The sequence below is a fragment of the Pelodiscus sinensis genome, chromosome 2 (assembly GCF_052426305.1).
Source record: "Pelodiscus sinensis isolate ZL-2025 chromosome 2, ASM5242630v1, whole genome shotgun sequence".
NCBI classification, from domain to species: Eukaryota; Metazoa; Chordata; order Testudines; family Trionychidae; genus Pelodiscus; species Pelodiscus sinensis.
The window spans coordinates 107,757,250-107,774,328 of record NC_143053.1 but is presented as its reverse complement, the minus strand read 5'-3'; the positions used below and the strand labels follow the sequence as shown (position 1 = coordinate 107,774,328).

The 17,079-nt window shown below is 44.3% G+C and overlaps 1 protein-coding gene across 9 annotated transcripts in view; it reads right to left on the bottom strand.

Annotated features, from left to right (window-relative positions):
• KIF13A (kinesin family member 13A) overlaps window positions 1–17,079 on the bottom strand; it is a 194,156-nt gene that overhangs the window by 25,786 nt on the left and 151,291 nt on the right. For 8 of the 9 annotated variants that reach the window (XM_089776364.1, XM_089776367.1, XM_089776365.1 and 5 more), the window contains 7 exons: window positions 16,960–17,015; window positions 14,811–14,935; window positions 9,371–9,547; window positions 5,468–5,560; window positions 3,872–4,028; window positions 3,354–3,427; window positions 2,936–2,983 (listed from right to left, as the gene is read on the bottom strand). In XM_089776364.1, coding sequence (XP_089632490.1) covers window positions 2,936–2,983; window positions 3,354–3,427; window positions 3,872–4,028; window positions 5,468–5,560; window positions 9,371–9,547; window positions 14,811–14,935; window positions 16,960–17,015 — 730 coding nt within the window. The remainder of the gene's footprint in view (window positions 1–2,935; window positions 2,984–3,353; window positions 3,428–3,871; window positions 4,029–5,467; window positions 5,561–9,370; window positions 9,548–14,810; window positions 14,936–16,959; window positions 17,016–17,079) is intronic. The other variant, XM_089776366.1, reaches the window with a different exon arrangement.

Here is a 17,079-nt window from a genome sequence, read left to right as displayed (position 1 = left end):
GAACGTCAGTCATGGTATTGAGGTTGCCAGGGAGGTGTATGGCGGTGATCATTACACCATGTTTTAGGCACCAATTCCAAATTGCAATTGCTTCTGTACATAGGGCATGGGACTGGGCTCCGCCCTGTTGATTTATATAAAACATTGCAGTAACATTGTCTATATAGAGCCTTCTGTGATTGTTGTTAATGATAGGAAGAAGTGTCTCGCATCCATATCTTACTGCCCAAAGATCTAGCATGTTTATGTGTAGGACCCTGTCCCTGCTGAACCACAGCCCCTGAGCAATGTGATGTGGCAACTATGTAGCCCACCCCTTGAAGTATGCATCCATTGTCATGGAAACAGACGGTTCTGTGGCAAGGAACAGGATGCTAAAACAAAGGTTTTGTGGTATCGTCCACCAAAGATTTCTTTACCAGCAGTAGAATGGTAAGGGATTTTGATAATAGATGTATGTTGGGCTTGTAGACTTTCCTGCGCCATCCCTGTAGACATCTCATGTACAAGCAGTCCCCGGGTTACGTACAAGATAGGGACTGGAGGTTTGTTCTTAAGTTGAATTTGTATGTAAGTCAGAACTGGGACGTACTGAAACTGACCAGCGGCTGACTACAGGAAGCCCAAGGCAGAGCTGCTTTGCCCCGGGCTTCCTGGAATCAGCCGCTGATCAGTTTCAGCAGCAGCTGACTTGGGGACACCTGGGGTAGAGCAACTGGGGTGCTGCCGGGTTGGTCTGACAGCGCCGACCCTTGGCGCGGCGGGACCAACCCGGCAGCACCCCAGCTGCTCTACCCCAGGTGTCGGTGAGAAAAGCCTGGTCTGCTGGGGAGGGGACGCACTAGCTGCGGCCCCCCCCCCCCCAGCAGACCAGGGAGACGCGGAGCGGCTTTTCTCGCCACGGAGGATGTGGGCGGCGGGACAGCGGCGCGTCTCGGCGGTCCCGCCGCCCGCGTCCTCTGCAGCGAGAAAAGCCGCTCCGCGTCTCCCTGGTCTGCTGGGGACGGGGGGGGGCACTAGCTCTGCGTCTCCCTGGTCTGCTGGGGGGAAGCGCCCCCCGCTCCACCGGCGACAGTGGGGGAGGCACCCCGCACTAGCTGCGCCCCTCCCCCCCGTTCGTAACTAGGGGTCCGACTTATGTCGGATTGACGTAACCCGGGGACTTAATGTATAAGCGGGCATTTTTTACCACAAAGTTGTGTGCTGCTTTATGGCACAAGAGTTGGAGACAGTTGCGGGCCGTTATCTTGGGAGCTGACTGCAACATTCTGACCAAGTTTACTATTTTGTGAAAGGGAGGCAACAGAGTTTGTGGAGTTGAGGTAAGCACCTATAAACTGAATCTTTTGAACAGAAATCAGATTTGATTTTAGTTTATCTGAAGGCTGAGATGTTGGAACACATGTACACTGGTGTAATAGTGCAAGTGTTATCTTAAACTTTTGCTTTTTAACAAATCTGTTGAGTGTTCATAAATCTCTGAGGAGCCACTAACCTCCTGATTTCGTCTCTGTGAGGAAATAATAGCAATAAAAACCTTTTCCTCTATGAAAAGTGGGACTAACTCAATCGTCCCAAGGTGTAGAAAATAATCTTCTCTGACAGGAGACTGAACTTCATGAGAGTGTAGGGGGTGTAGACATAAAGGTATAGTATATCCATGCTTGATTATTTGTAATACCCATTTATCAGAGGTTATTCTTCGTCAGTTGTTAAAAGTGGTAGAAGACAAGGTTTAAACCTTGGTAGTATCAGAATGGGCAAAAGGTTCTCTCGACCCTCGACATATAGCTCTAATTTTCTTATTGAATTGCTACGACTGCTGCAAATTGTTGGAGGGTTGACGTCATCATTGTCCCCTGCCTCTAATACAATTCTGTTGATGTTGATCCTGTCTGTTGTATTGCTGAGTATACTGGGGATTTCTTGGTCTAGGATATGGTTGATACCTGTATTGTTTTCTTATTGTAGCTTCGGGATTGTGAATGCTGACAGACCTGAGCATCGCCTTACAATCTTTCATGGAATGCAGTACTTTGTTGGTGTTTGATGAAAAGAGCTTCTGTCTGTTGAATGAGAGGTTCTCTACAGTGCACTGGATTTCTCTAGGGAAGGCAGCAGAACTGAACCACGAGGCTCTCCTCGTTCTTGGCACCATAGGCATCGGAGAAGAGCATTTAGGTGCTGGAGTCTCCTGAGGTAGTGAAGAGACGCACTTTCTTTTAGGATTTATCTTTTTGCACTTGAGGCTTCTCAGACTGCTGGCTTGGGTCTGAGGCAGGTCTTAGCAACTTTTCAAGCAGTACAAGCTTGAGGTGTAAGTCTCTGTCATGTTGTGCTCTCAATTTCAGCTTTGCACAGTGAAGACATTTTTGAGAAATATGTGCCTTGTCCAGGTATTAGACACATTGTGTGTGTCTGCAGGACACCTGAATGGGGTCTTTGCAGGTAGAAAAGTGCTTAAATCCTGGTGAGCCAGGCATGGCGCTAATTAACTATCTAATTAAAGGGGAAGAAAAAGCTGGAATAAAAAAAGCTTCTTGGTTTTTTGTTTGCTTTTTGTTTTAAACAATGAACCGGAAATGGCTAACGAGGTAACTATCTAACTATGAGGTAAGAATGGTGTAAAATGGGGGTTTACTTATCTAATAATGCAAAACGAGGTAAGGAACACTGCTGCGCTCTATCTCTGGCCAGAAGCCATAGAGAAGGGACTGAGGAGTGGGGGGAGCTCACACATGCATGATGCCTGCATAGTAGAAGCGCACGGCTAGAGGCATGCACATGCATGGCCCCAGGGACATTGCTCTAGAGACTCTGACTGAAGACTCGGCAGCAGTGCACCAACCTGATGTGGAGCACCCATCGGGACATCTCTTGAAGAAGAATTGAAGATTTCTGCAGTTTATTCTTCTGAAAATCCAAATGTACATACCTTATCATCTTCATCACAGCCAAAAAGATCTAATCGGCTAGAGGATACCTAGAAGACACCAGTGAAAAGGTGTGAGAAAAGATCATACCTTGTGTTCATAGATTCTCAGATTATATGGCCAGAAGGGACCATTGCTGTCTTTGAGTCTGACCTGTTCTGTGTGTCTACAACAATGATGGGTTCAGCTAGCAGAAATGTGGTTTCTATTGCACAGGCTAGTCAAAATATACCCATAGATGTCATAGAAATCTACAAAACCCTTCATAAAATATACTAGCAAAAAATCAATTAAAAATTAAATCAAGTTTAGAATATGTAGACACTTGGTGTGATAGTGGTAAGGAATTATTTTATCCATCTATAGATTAAACAAAGAAAGACCTGGCTAACTAGAACTTTTTCAGAAAGAGTTTCTTACATTATGGACATTTGGTGTGCTGATACTCCTCCGTATGTGTCTTGCCTTAGTAGAGAGTGCTTCTTTCATTGTGACTGCCTGTGAAAAGATGGAATATTTTGACCTCTATTTAATTCAGTGATGCTATAGCTCCTCTACACAGCAGCATCTTTAAGATTAGATGTATTCATTTTACACAGGTATACTCTTGATATACATCCACATGTTTTTGCCATCTTATCTCTACATTTTTTAATCTTATTTTCACCATTAACACCAACTCAAAATCTCCCCAGAGTCTTAAAACCTCCATCAGATCATTAGAGCCCTGCAAATCCATGGATATTCACTTTATATCCATTGGTATCTGCATCCACAGACATGGATGTGGAGTTGTGCAACTCATGATGTGGATACAAATGTTGTATCTAGAAACCTTCAAATCTGCAGATATCTGCTTTATATCATTTTTGCAGATATGGATGTGGATACAAATTTTGTATCTGTGCAGGGCTCTATGAATCACCTTTCCTTACTACTTGCCTGCCTTAGTCGTTCAAGGCTTAAAATGTTCTCCACTTGCAACACGCAACGTGTATATTTCTCTATATAAGTTTCACCATCAGATGTACCCTCGTTCTCAGTTCTTGCTGCCATCAGGGCCAGAGTCTCACGATCCTCAATTTCCTCTGTAGCCTAAAATTATAAATTGTAATATATATATTAAACAGATACATTTCTTGAGATCCACTGATTTAAATGCAGCATGATTCACTTATTTATAATCTTTCTGTCTTGAGGATGTGATCATTGCTCCCGCTACAGAAATAAGACTAATATCTAGGGTAAGCTCTTCTAACCAGATACCAAATCGCCCTCCAAATATCACTGCTTAACCTGAAACTGTTAATTCTTTCTTCCTGATTCTTAAGCAATCTGTATAATCTTTACAGACCAGTGGTCACCGACCAGTAGCTCAGGATCTACTGGTAGATCGCGGAGCCCCTGACAGGTGATTCTGACTGGTTTGGCCAAGAGGCTATCAAGTGCTGGCACTTCAACTGCCCCTGCCCCATTGCTGCGCATCTCCTGCCCTTTGCCTTAGAGCTTCCCCCCAGGAGTCTCCCACTTGCTGTGCAGAGCAGGGAAGGGAGAGGAGGTGGCACTGATGTCCCTATCCTGTATTCTGTCTCCACAGAACAGAGAGAGGGCACAGCAGGGCTTGGGATGGAAGTAGCTTGCTGGCTACTGTTGGGAGCAGTGCAGTGCCAGGGCAGGGGTGAGCCTGCCTTAGCCCCACTGCACCACCACCCAGGATCCACTGAGGTAAGCAGTGCTCAGTTGGAGCCTGTTCTGAACCCCTGCCCAAGTCATGAACCCACTCCTGCACCCCAACCCTCTGCCCCAGGCTCCACTTAGAGCCACTCTCAGGATATGTCTAAACTACATGGCTCCGTTGACGGAGCCATGTAGATGAGGTTTCTAGACATAGGGAAATGAAGCGGTGATTTAAATAATTGCCACTTCATTTACATCAAAATGGCTGCTGTGCTGTGCTGATCAGCTGTTTGGCGGAACAGCACGGTAGTTTGGATGCTCCATGGTCAAAGGAAGCCCTTGTCAACCTCCCCATTATGCCTCGTGAGCGATTATTTAAATTGCCGCTTCATTTCCCTTTTTCGATGGAGCCATGTAGTTTAGACGTACCCTCACATTCCAAATCCCTTAGCCCAAGACCAGAGCCTGTGCCCCAAAACTCTGCCCCTTCCTGGTGAAAGGGAGGAAGGATGGGGGAAGAGAGGACAGAGTAAGCAGGGGTGGGGCTTCAGAGAAGGGGCACAAAGAAGGCGGGGCAAGGGTATTTGGTTTGAGGTAGATCCTGGATTGCACTTAAATTCAAAAAGTGATCTTGTGCTTAAAAAGGTTGGAGACCACTGGGCTAGCTCTTCTGCACTCTACACATTATTCAAATAAAAGCTTATACAAAGATTCATTTGGCATGGAGGGGTTCAGAGGTACAAGTCCTTTTCATAGCAACAGAAACTGAATATTCAATTCTCCCCCAAGTACTTTATCTTGGCCAGAATATCATTTCGCTCTTTTCACATATTGCAAAGAAGTGCAGTATGATTTACCTTTGGTATATTGGATACTACTTCATAGGTCACACCACAGGAATAAAATATATTTTTCAAAGATATTCTTCTTTTCAGACTCTGCGTAAAACTCTATAAATATAAAGGAATTGTAAATTTCTGTATCCACAATGGTAATGTTTAGCATATAATTGTATGTATTTTGCATATTTTAATGGTAAAACAAAATTCACTCTTAACATTTTAAGTTCACTAACATTTTGGTACTAATACTTATTATGAAGCAATCACGTTTTTACATTTAAGGGTCCTGGTTCTCCACTGCGTTGAAATTTCTGTACTTTTTTACATTTGTGCAACATACAAATTTTGAGTATTCTGCAACCAAATTAGAATAGTAGCATTGTACATCTTCTTAGCACAAGCATAAATGACTACACAAAGAATATGGCAATTGAGAATCAGATTGACAGTAGGACTGCAAACATTTATTGTACGAATATCAACATCTCATTCTCTGGACCATAGGCTGCAAAGTAATTCGGTAAATTTGTCTTTGACCATGTCTCTAGGACAGTGAAAAAGAAGTTACCCGCCTAATGCAGTAATAATGGTTAAAGTTCCCTAACTAGAAACGAAAGGGGGTGAGCAGGCAACAGTGGCAAGAGAGTTACTCTGTGCAATAATGATGGCTCTATGTCCCTATGGGTGGTCCACTGTGTGTGCATGCTCCCACCCTGTCATTTGGAAAATTTCAATAGCAGCATGCACTGCAGCCCACCTGTTACGAGGCTAGTTAACACGTGTGGGCACTTCCTTTGCAGTTCCATCTCTACCACAGAGTCAACCAGTAGAACTCTGAAATAGAGGAAAGGATGGAAGATCACGGAGCACCCAGAGGTTCACATCTCTCCAAGAACCATAGTTACTCTACAAGGTAAGTAACTTCCTCTTCTTTGAGCAGTGTCCCTGTGGGTACTCCACTGTAGATGACCCCTAAGCAATACCCACTGCTGGAGGCTGGATTTGGAGTCAACATATGATAGTACAGAAGCCCTGAATTTGGCATTTGAAGCCAAATCACTCACCCTGGCATAATGTTGTGTGAAGATATGTGCATACGCCCATGTAACTGGTCTGCATCACTCCGATATGGGGATACACTTACAGAAGGTGATCAACGAGGAGACCAATCTTGTGGAATACATGTTTACTGAAGATAGGTGTGTTATCCTCAATTATTGACAGCAGAGTTTAATACACCCACAGACCCACTTGGAGAGTCTTTGAAGTGACACTGTGGCACCTTTCAATTTATCTACAACAGTAAGGAAAAGCCTTGGAGATTTTCTGAAAGTCTTTGTCCTAAGTAGAAGGTTACGGCTCTCCTCACACTGAACGTAGAGAGGATGGCTTCTGAGTTATCCATAACAGGATTAGGGTAAAATACTGGCAAACTGAATGAAGTGATTCATGTGAAATGCACAATTTATTCTGGGAGAAAACTTTGGGTATGATCGGAGTGCAATTTTCCCAGGAAGAACACCATACAAGGAGGATATGCCATCAACGTTGGTATCTCCCCATCCTTCTAGAAGGAGTGATGGCAATTAGGAAAGGTGAGTTAACAAACAAGTGGCCACGGATATGAAGGGTGGTCTAATCAGGCCCTTTAGCACTAGGCTGAAGTCCCATTGTGGAATGGGGGTCCTCAGTTCTGGGAAGACATTTGCTATGTCTTTTAGAACATTCTTCATAGTCATGTGAGAGAAGACCGAGTAGCTTTCTACCTGCTGCTGGAAGGTTGCAACTGCTGCCAACTGAACCTTCAGCAAGTATGATGGAGTGGACCAGACCCTGAAACCCCTTGCTAGAAGTTTGTGGCCTTGCCACTCCCCATCCCAGAAAAGGGCCACAGACAAGTCCTCCAGGAAGCTAGAGTGGCTGCAGGAGGAACCAGCCAATCAGGGGCCAAGAAGGCCTATAAGAAGCAGCTGCAGGATCAGAGTCAGCTTAGTGTCTCTGGAGCCCTGTATCTGTGAAGACCAAGTGGCTGGCTGACTACAGGAGCAGCAGCACCACGGAGAGCTCCAAGTGGGGAGCTAATGGGGATTTTGGTGAGACTACTTGGAATACAAGTAGAAATAACTCAAATACAAGCCTTGAGGTAAGGGCAAGGATATTGTCTCCAGGAGGGGAAGTCTTGGAGGCATCACTCACTATTCAAGTGGATAGGAGACAGACCGAAACAGAGGGACACTATACAAAGGGCACTGAGATAGACCTCTGGTAAAGGTGTACCCCAGAAGAGGTTTGTGATACACACAGGGTGCGACTCAGCCAGAGGGTTGAGTTACTGAAGAGATTCCACAATGAGAGTGACACACAGGCTCCTCTTACCTGTCTTTACAGAGTGGCTCATTTCCTTAGTATGCCTCTGCAGTGGGGCGACTGCCCCACACTGGCTGGCTAGGAAGGGGGTAAAGCAGGCAAAAGGGAGCCTGCGCAGAGCCCTGGCCAATGAGGGAGAGGCGTTTAAGTAGGCAATCAGGGTGTAGCTTGCTGGGGCAGCCCTGTATAAAATGAGCTGCTCAGCAAAGTGAACAGTTGGGCCCTGACCAGGGAAGGTGCAGGACTTGGTTCCCAGAGAAGCACCCTCAGGAGAGTAGTACTGGGCAGGTTGGGGGGGGGGAGAGGGGGAGGCTAGAGAGGGAGGCTCCAGCCTGATACCTGGTAGGCTGTTGGCCTTGCTAAAAGGGCCAATAGGGTACAAAGAGACACAGGGGAAGTGGCCCAGGGAAATAGGGGCAGTAAAGGGGAGTAGAGGAGCACAGGACAAGGATGTTGCCAGAGGGTCTCTGGGCTGGGACCCAGAGTAGTGGCCAGACCTGGGTTCCCCCCTTCCTCTTGCATCACATCTTGCCACCAAGGCATGGCCAATACAGACTTTGGCTTGCCTTGGAGGTAAGAGGCTAGACTTGGGGGCCGCAGTTGGCACAGTGGCATGTGAAACAGAGAACTGCTGATATCCTCCTGGGAGGAAGGTGCAGCCCATACAGACTGTGGCTTTCCCCTGAGACAAAGGGGCTAGGCTTGGAGGCCACAGTGGGAGCAGAGACAAGGGAGTGCCGATAATCCCCCAGGAGGGGGATAAGAGATAACTTTATGGAGCAGGGTCCCAAAGAGGAGACCATGGTCCAGGAACGACATGGGTCCAAAGACTGATTGTGGACAGAGCTGAGCGATGGGTGAGACACCGGCCAGAGAAAGGCACCCTGCTGCCAGAGCTAATTCCCAGTGCTACCATCAGGAAATGCCGCAGCAGTGGGTCAACCCTGTGACAGCCTCAATGTAGAAGTTTGCAATGATTTCTTATTCTGGGACTCCTGAAATTGAAGGATCAACTCCACATGCAGGTTTAATTCTCTGTCCTTCCTGGACCTGAGTTTTAGCTGCTGGCTCTATCTACACTTTTGTGGACTATACTTCTCCCCAAAGCAGGAAAGAAATGCTTGCAAATGCGGCTAGCCATGTGGCAGGTGGGAGCCATGCATTCACAGACAGGACAAACTGCTACTGAAATTCTCCAACTGACAGCATAACACACACATACAGTGGAGCTCTCATAGGGACGCTACTTGTTAGGAGTAAAAATTAACTTTTTCAATTACTTTATATAGCAACTCTATAATTTTCATATTGTATGTCATCAGCAAAAGTATTATCTTGTTTCATGCTCTATGTGGAAGTGTAGCTTGATGGTGAGCTCTTTCATCACTAACTGAAATTTTCTTATTTAATAGAACATATTAAATAAACGAGGCATAGGAGCCAAGAAATATAAGCCACCTGCAAAATGGAATAATACTTGGGCAAGAACAAGATATCACTAAAATTAAGAGCTATACAAGCAGATGTGAAAATAGAAATAAAACACATTACCTGCTTGTTGTAAATATTGGCTGCAATCCTTTTACGCAGTACTAATTCCATAGCAGCAGGATGACTAAGTTGCACAGTGATCTTCACTATTAAGTAAATCCTCTCATTTTGTGGTGTTACCCTGTTCAAATGCACTGACTCGTGTACAGAAGAGTCCCAAGAAGCAGTGGCTGAAACCTAGGTGGACAAATTCATCAGTGGAGTGAATGGAGAAAAATAAAATGAATTTTAATTACTTCAGTTTAAAATGTACAGGAATTTAACAAGAAATAACACCATTAATAATAGAAAAAACAATAGCTACAGTGGGTGCTGTATGAGCAGAAGTGTTGTGAGTGTATCAGAATCTGAAAGGCCAAATTAGAGCATGTGACCCCGGTGCAATGCAGAGCCCAAGCGTATAGGGGATCTACAAACAGCTGCAAACAGGGGATTCAAGTGGAGGGAGGGACCACAGACCTATCACTACACAAACCCTCTGGTCCTCCCTTAAATGAGATTGAATGGAAGGTAGAGAAAGTGAAAATCAAATATAACTCCAGATCTAATTTACATTTACAAAGCTCCTCTCACTTTGAATGTTTCCAAATCTTTTACAAACACACATGATCCACAACAGAAAAAAATTAGGACAGTCAAGAGATTCAAAAAAATTAATCTCACTTTTAAACAACAGAATACCATTTATATAAATATTTTGAATGCTTTCTACATTTTCAAATATATTGATTTCAATTACAACACAATTCCAAGTATACACTGCTAACTTTATTTTTATTACAAATATTTGCACTATAAAAACAAAATAGTATTTTTAATTCACCTAATACAAGTACTGTAATGCCATCTCTATCATGATAAGTTGATCTTATAAATGTAGAATTATGTAAGAAAATACTGCATTCAGAAATAAAAAAATGTAAAACTTTAAAGCCTGCAAGTACAGTCAGTCTTACTTCTTGTTTAGCCAATTGCTCAGACAAACAAGTTCAGTTACATTTGCAGGACATAATGCTGACTTGTTTACAGTATCATCAAATGATAGCAGGCATTCATATTGCAGTGTTTATAGCCGGTATTGCTAATGAGTTGTATGTCCCTTCATGCTTCAATCTTCATTCCAGAAGACATGCGCCCATGCAAATGATGGGCTCGCTCTATAATGATTCAAAGCAGTACAGATACATGTTCATTTTCATAATCTGCATCAGCTGCCACCAGCAGAAGATTGATATTCCTTTTTGGTGGTTCTGTTTCTGTAGTTTCCACATTGGAGTGCTGCAATCTTTTTGATGGCCCTCTCTTAAACACTTCAAATACGAAGTCTAAGGATCACTTCTGGGCATACAATTGCCACAGGTTTCACAGGCTTTGAAGCCCAGAGACCCAGGCATGCCATGGTCCCAAAAACACATGGGAGGGAAAAACTTCCCAAATGCAAACTTATTTTAACATTAGGTAACTAACAACTACTAACTAACAATTAAAACAACAACAAGGCATGAAATAAAGTCAATGGACTGCTGCTGCACTTGCAAAGAAGAGCACAGGGGAGTTACAGATAATTGTCACTGGGTGTTACAAGAAACTGAGGAGGGGGTGGATCAGCAGGACCCTATATTGGGTGCCATGAAGGCACCATTCCAAGGGGGTGCGCCCAGACCAACCCTACAGTGAGCTGCTAGATGAAAAATGTTCTGGCTCCCATGCCCACATGTATGCACAAACTTGATTGGAATGACATGAAAAAGAACTCAAATCACAGAATACTGTAACTAGAAAGGACATTAAGTCCAGTCCCCTGCTCTCAGGGCAGGACCAAGCACCATTTAAATCAGGGGTAGGCAATCATTTTTGAAGCGGGGGGGCTACTTCATGAATTTTTGAAGTGGTCATGGGCTGCCCCAGAAGGGACGGGGCCTCGGGAAGAGGGGTTCTGTTTCCTCTAGATGTGGACTATTCCTGGAGGGGGGAGGAGACTTTGCATGCTCCCCCACCCACAGACCCTGACTGGCCTGGGAGCAGGGGAGTGTGTGAAGTCTTTACCAGCCTGCCAGGTCATGTGGCACCTAGAGGGAGCAGCCAGACATTTTGAATAGCTGGCCATTCTCTTTGGTGCCACGTGCCCCTGGTGGGGGGAAGTTGGCCTGGGAGCTGGGGAGTGGCTGGCATACCACAGGCAGGATAAATGACTTGAAGGACCTGATCTGGCCTGTAGACCCTGTCTTGCCCACCCCGAACAAGATTATCCCTGATAGATGTCTATCTAACTTGTTCTTAAATATCTTCAGTTATGGATATTCCACAACTCTCTAGGCAATTTATTCCACTATTATGAATCTGACAGTTATAAAGCTTTTCCTAACGTCCAACCGAAACTTCCCTTGCTGCAATTTAACCTCAGTGCTTCTTGTCCTATCCTCAGAGGCCAAGGAGAATAATTTTTCTCCCTTCTCCTTTTAACACCTTTTAGATACCTGAAAACCGCTATCATGTCCCCTCTCCGTCTTCTCTTTTCTAAACTGAACAAGCCCAACTCTTTCAGTCTTCCTTCAGAGCTCATGTTTTCTAGACCTCTAGACATTTCCAGAAGAAATGTTCTTACAAAGAACAATATGTGCCGGGTCATCATCCAAGACTGTTTTAACATGAAATACATGGCAGAATGCAGGTAAAACATAGCAGGAAACATACAATTCTCCCCCAAGGAGTTAAGTCAAATGTTTAACACCTTTTTTAAACAAGCATAATCAGCATAGAAGCACATCCTCTGGAATAGCTATTGAAGCATGAAGGGGAATAGAAATGTCTAGCATCTCTCTCATGTAAATACTTTGCAACATTGGCAACAGAAGTACCATGCGAATGCCTGACTCATTTCCTTATGAAAACGTAAATAAAGAATTTGTGTTTTACTGTCTGATGAACAAGAAGTCAGACTAAGTGGACTTACAGGGTTTAAAGTTTTATATTTTTTAGGGGAGTTATGTCATACAAAAATATACATCTGTAAACTGTGCTTTCATGATAAAGAGATTGCACTGAAGTACAGGTATGAGGTGAATTGAAAAGACTATTTTATTTTTACAGTATACTTTTTTTTTTTTTTTTTTTTTTTGCAGTAAGCATGGTACATTTTGTATCCTGCATTGTACTGAAGACAATATAGTTGAAAAAACGATCCAAACATATTTAATATTTCATTTAGTTTTCTATTTGCAATTAAAATGGCAATTAATCACGATTTATTTTTAATTATTAAATTTTTGAGTTCATCACATGAGTTAACTGCAATTAATGATAGCCTTGGGAAAAAAATCTATTTCTTACTTTGGAAATTATGACATTTTCTAGTTTTTGAAGATATTTTAGGTACTACAGAACAAGTGAAATAATAACATCGCAAGGGACAAGAAGGTATAAGCTTACCAACCCAGAGAGGAAAAGATGTTTAGACATTTAAAATCTTTTCTGAAAAGAGTCAACATTTCCCACTTCTCCAAGTTAAGCAATAAGAGCTAAAAGTTTACATTCTATAAAATCCCAAATAAATCTTCTATAAAATACAAGATGCACTAGACAACATCCATGGTATTGCTACGATAAAAAAGCACAAAGAGACCTAAAAAAATAACCCTTATCAACAACTTTCAGGCCATCTGTTCTTGAGATGAAGCACCAAAAAAAGTGTACAAGCATGTGACGGGGAAGAAGCTCCCCGCACTGCCAGCCCCTCCCTTGGAGAGGCGCCAAGCGGCGCGGCGGAGCTGAGCCCGGGGGAAAGCTCCCGGGGAGAGGAGCGGGGGCTCGCGGCCGCAGGCACGGCGGGCACGGCGGGCGGCGGGACCCAGGAGGAGGCGGATGGGAGACGCCAGGGGGAGCGGCACGCCCCTGGCGTGCCAGCTCAAAAGGGGGAGGGGCCGGAAGGGAAGGGGGCTGCCGGCATTCCCTTTCACTCGGCAGGCAACCAGGGGAGCGGAGCTGGGGGAGCCGGAGGAGCCAGCGGGACGGAGGAGGGGGTCCGGACCCGCGCAGCCCTTGCCCAGGGTGACGAGACTCCCCAGCCGGGGGCCCGGAGGATCGAGGCCGCAGACGGATGGCCCCGCCTCCTGCACCCAAGGAGGACCGAAGGTCGGGCCTGACTGAGGGCCAACCCCTGCGGCTGGTTCGTGAGCGGGGCAGAGAGCGGGAGGCCCGCCAGAGCCCGCGGGCTGAGCGAAAGCCCGGGCGCGGCGGCCACAAACCCGGGGGCCAGGACAGAAGGCTCAGGACTCGGGGGCCGAGACTGTGGGTGGGGGATATAGGCGAGAGAGGGGACCGGCAGCGGTGACGCTGACCGGGGGGCCCGACTTTGCCACAAAGCACTATATTTTTTAAAATGCTTTATACCTTTAAACTGAAAAAAAAATAATCAAATATGGGTCTCTTCATCCATCACTGAAATATAGCTAATTCTGGGGAGGATTTGGCAGCTCTTTGACATCAAACATCAATATGCAACAGTTTAGCACAGGAAACAAGGAATATCTCATCCAAATAAACTGGAAAAAAAAAACCTCAAAAAAGGGGGGGGATGCAGAATATTATTACCAGAAACAGAATTTGTTAGTGTGGGAGAAAAATCAAATAACTCCAATTGTGTCTAAAGGAGGGACTGTGCAGGATATCAAAACTCTCTAAAGAAAACTGCTGTAAGGGTTAAAAGTTTTCCAGACCTCTCTCCCTGTAACAGAGAGAAATCAAATTAGCTCTAATCAAGACCCTTACAATGCCTCCCATCTCAAATTCATGGATACTCCTAGTCTGTCACAATTTGTCATGTAAACCCTTATCTTTGTCACAGTTTGCCTTGTAGACTCCTCCACTCAAGTTCTCATGTGGCTTTGTTCTGTAAAATTTACTTCTAGCACTCCTGGGGTGAACAGAAGTCTCAGAGTGCTTCTGCTGAGACTTTGATATGTTAAAGAAAAACAATCCACACCTGAGCTGTCTGAACATACTGTATAAAGATTCCCTGAATCTGTCTGTCAGGGCTGCTGCTTTCACTCTTGGAAGTGACAGCCTGCATGCATGCATCATAAAGTTTTCTCTTCTAGGTTACTCTCGTGCCTCACTGATTTGACCTCCGGCCTCGGACCCTTCTGGGGGCTCTGTACCCCAGGGGAGCGAGATTTCCCCCTCATTAGCAACTCTACTCTGACAAAGTGCAACAGAACGCAAGACTATAAATAATTTTCTAAATATGGGTAGTTACCTGCATAGCCTCAACATGAAAGAATGATCCCAGCACCAAAAGTATTAACATAAACAATAAATTAACATTTATAATTAATTTGATACGTAACTAGCAATAGAAATTAAATACATAATAAAAACACAAAGCAGAAAGCAAGCATAAATGCACATCAATTATCAGGAGGGAAGTTTACTAGTAATTTACCTCATCGTCACTGTGTTTTATGATTGGCAGATAAAAGAACTGACTCCCATGCTCTTTTGGTAGTATTGAGTTAACTCCTGATGCATGAGGACCTACAAGCTGTTCATTGGCACTGAGGTCATCAGCTAAGGAAATCAATACACGAAACACAAATGAAAAAGTTAGCTCTTCGACAAAGCATATAAATTAATAGAAGTCTGAACTATTATAAAGCCTGAATTGTTACAAAAACCTATCAGGTGATTTTATACATCTTTCACACTGCATTAAGTGTTGGCTAATAATAATAACTAAAATGCCAAATTATGAGAAAGTTTGTAACATACACAAAAAGGGTCAGGAAAACTAGGCTGAGACCATAACATTCATTCTCATTTGTGAACCAAACAACATTTCAAATGAGAGTTCATAATTAATATATTGTGTCAGTCAGTCACTGAAAAAGAATTTTAGCTATCCATTCATCTAGGGTTGCCAGATGGTTTCAACAAAAATACCAGACACACTTGACATTACATCACAGTCTACATTACATCTTATTTAGAAAATACCGGACATTTATATTTTCTCAATTTGTTTCCCGAACAGAAAGTTCAAATACTGGACTGTCCAGTTCAAAACAGGACACCTGGCAACCCTACATTCATCATAACCAGCTAGCTTCTCATATCACAACCACTGCTGAAGTATCAAGGCATCTTTAGGAGACTAGAATACTGGGATGTCTGGACATTCGATTTTACACACTGGACTATAGTAGGGTCGGTCAAGCAAGTTTTGTAACATTCCTCTGAGTCAGGTAGTTCTTCCTAAACATCTTGTATAGGCTCTTACTTGCTAATTGCCCAAAATCCTCAGATATATAATACATTTCAGCTAAGTGATGCATCTTTTTTGAGAACAAACATTTAATTCATCATGGTAGTTCTTTCACATTAAGAACTCTGTGACTTTACTAGTAAAAGGTTTAAATCTTACTAAATATCTTTAAGAGAGTTTTTCCTACAGGACAAGAGAGTGATTTCATCATGTCACTCAGGTGTCTCACAGCCCCTCCATCCCCTTTCCCCAGTGCTGGCTGCCATGCCACGTGCTTGGCAGCTGGGAGGAGAGCGTGGGACATGCAAGGCCTCCGAGCATACGCACTCTGACTCCAGCGGCCAGGAGGAGCACGTGGGACACATGAGGCCTCAGAGCACCTTCCCCCCCTCCCATCCCCGGTGGCAGAGTGGGGCCTGACATGGTCTCAGCCAGGAGTGGGGGATTAAAGTTAGGCCACAGTGGGGTGGAGGGGAAAGAAAGGGCCCAGGCTGGCATAGCTGCGGGGTGAAGGGAGAGGGGGCCCAGGATGGCGCAGCACGAGGTTTGGGGGGGGGGGGGGGAGAGAAGGGGCCCGAGTTGGTGGCAGGGGGAGAGCGTGGGGCCTGGTGAGGCCTCAGAGCAGCCCCTGCCACTCTGGAGGCCAGGGGGAGAGAGCTGGGGGTGTAGGTGAGAGGCTGGGGCTGGCATGACTGCCGGCCCTCCCTGGCAGCCAGGGGGAGAGCCGGGCCTGCCTAACCCCCCCCCACAGACAGGGCGTTGACAAGCGTAGCAAGCAAGGGGCATCACCCCCAGTACTCTATATTATGCTACCAATATGCAATTTAAATAAACATTACTTTTGAATCAGAAGGAGAGCAAGAACACTACTACTACCACAATTTCTCAATAGCACTTGGACAATTTTCTATTAGTGCTTTAAAGAAATTTGTTTTGCACATAGAACTGAAGCATCTTTTGAAAGTTGCACTAGATTTACTCATCTGCTGTCGATCTTAAATTTAACCCCTGCTTTTTTGAGAGCACCGTATTGCACTGTTTCCTCAAGTATCTTTTAGGAAAATTTGCTTCAGGCCTCTTACAATCTCTTGTTATTTGATCTGAATTGTAAAATTATTCTGTGCTTACTTGCACCACTCTGTAAAATCAGAATAAAGGATTATTTTTACTTCTAAAAGTTATCCAACATAATAGAATCAGAGGCATAATACAAGTTTTTATTTTCCCTGTTTCCAGAGCTACCCCTTTATTTAGCAGCGTATTCAACTGATTCAGTTATTTCAGTAAAACAGCATTAAAAGAAACTTCCTAATCTGGTGGTACAACTTACCATTCAAATCAAGGAAAAGTACCGGTATGTGTGTTTCCATTCCTGAGGGTGGGGCCCTGGAAAAAAGAACTGATGTGAATATCATAAAATAAATGCATAAGTTAACTCACAGAGGTCCAA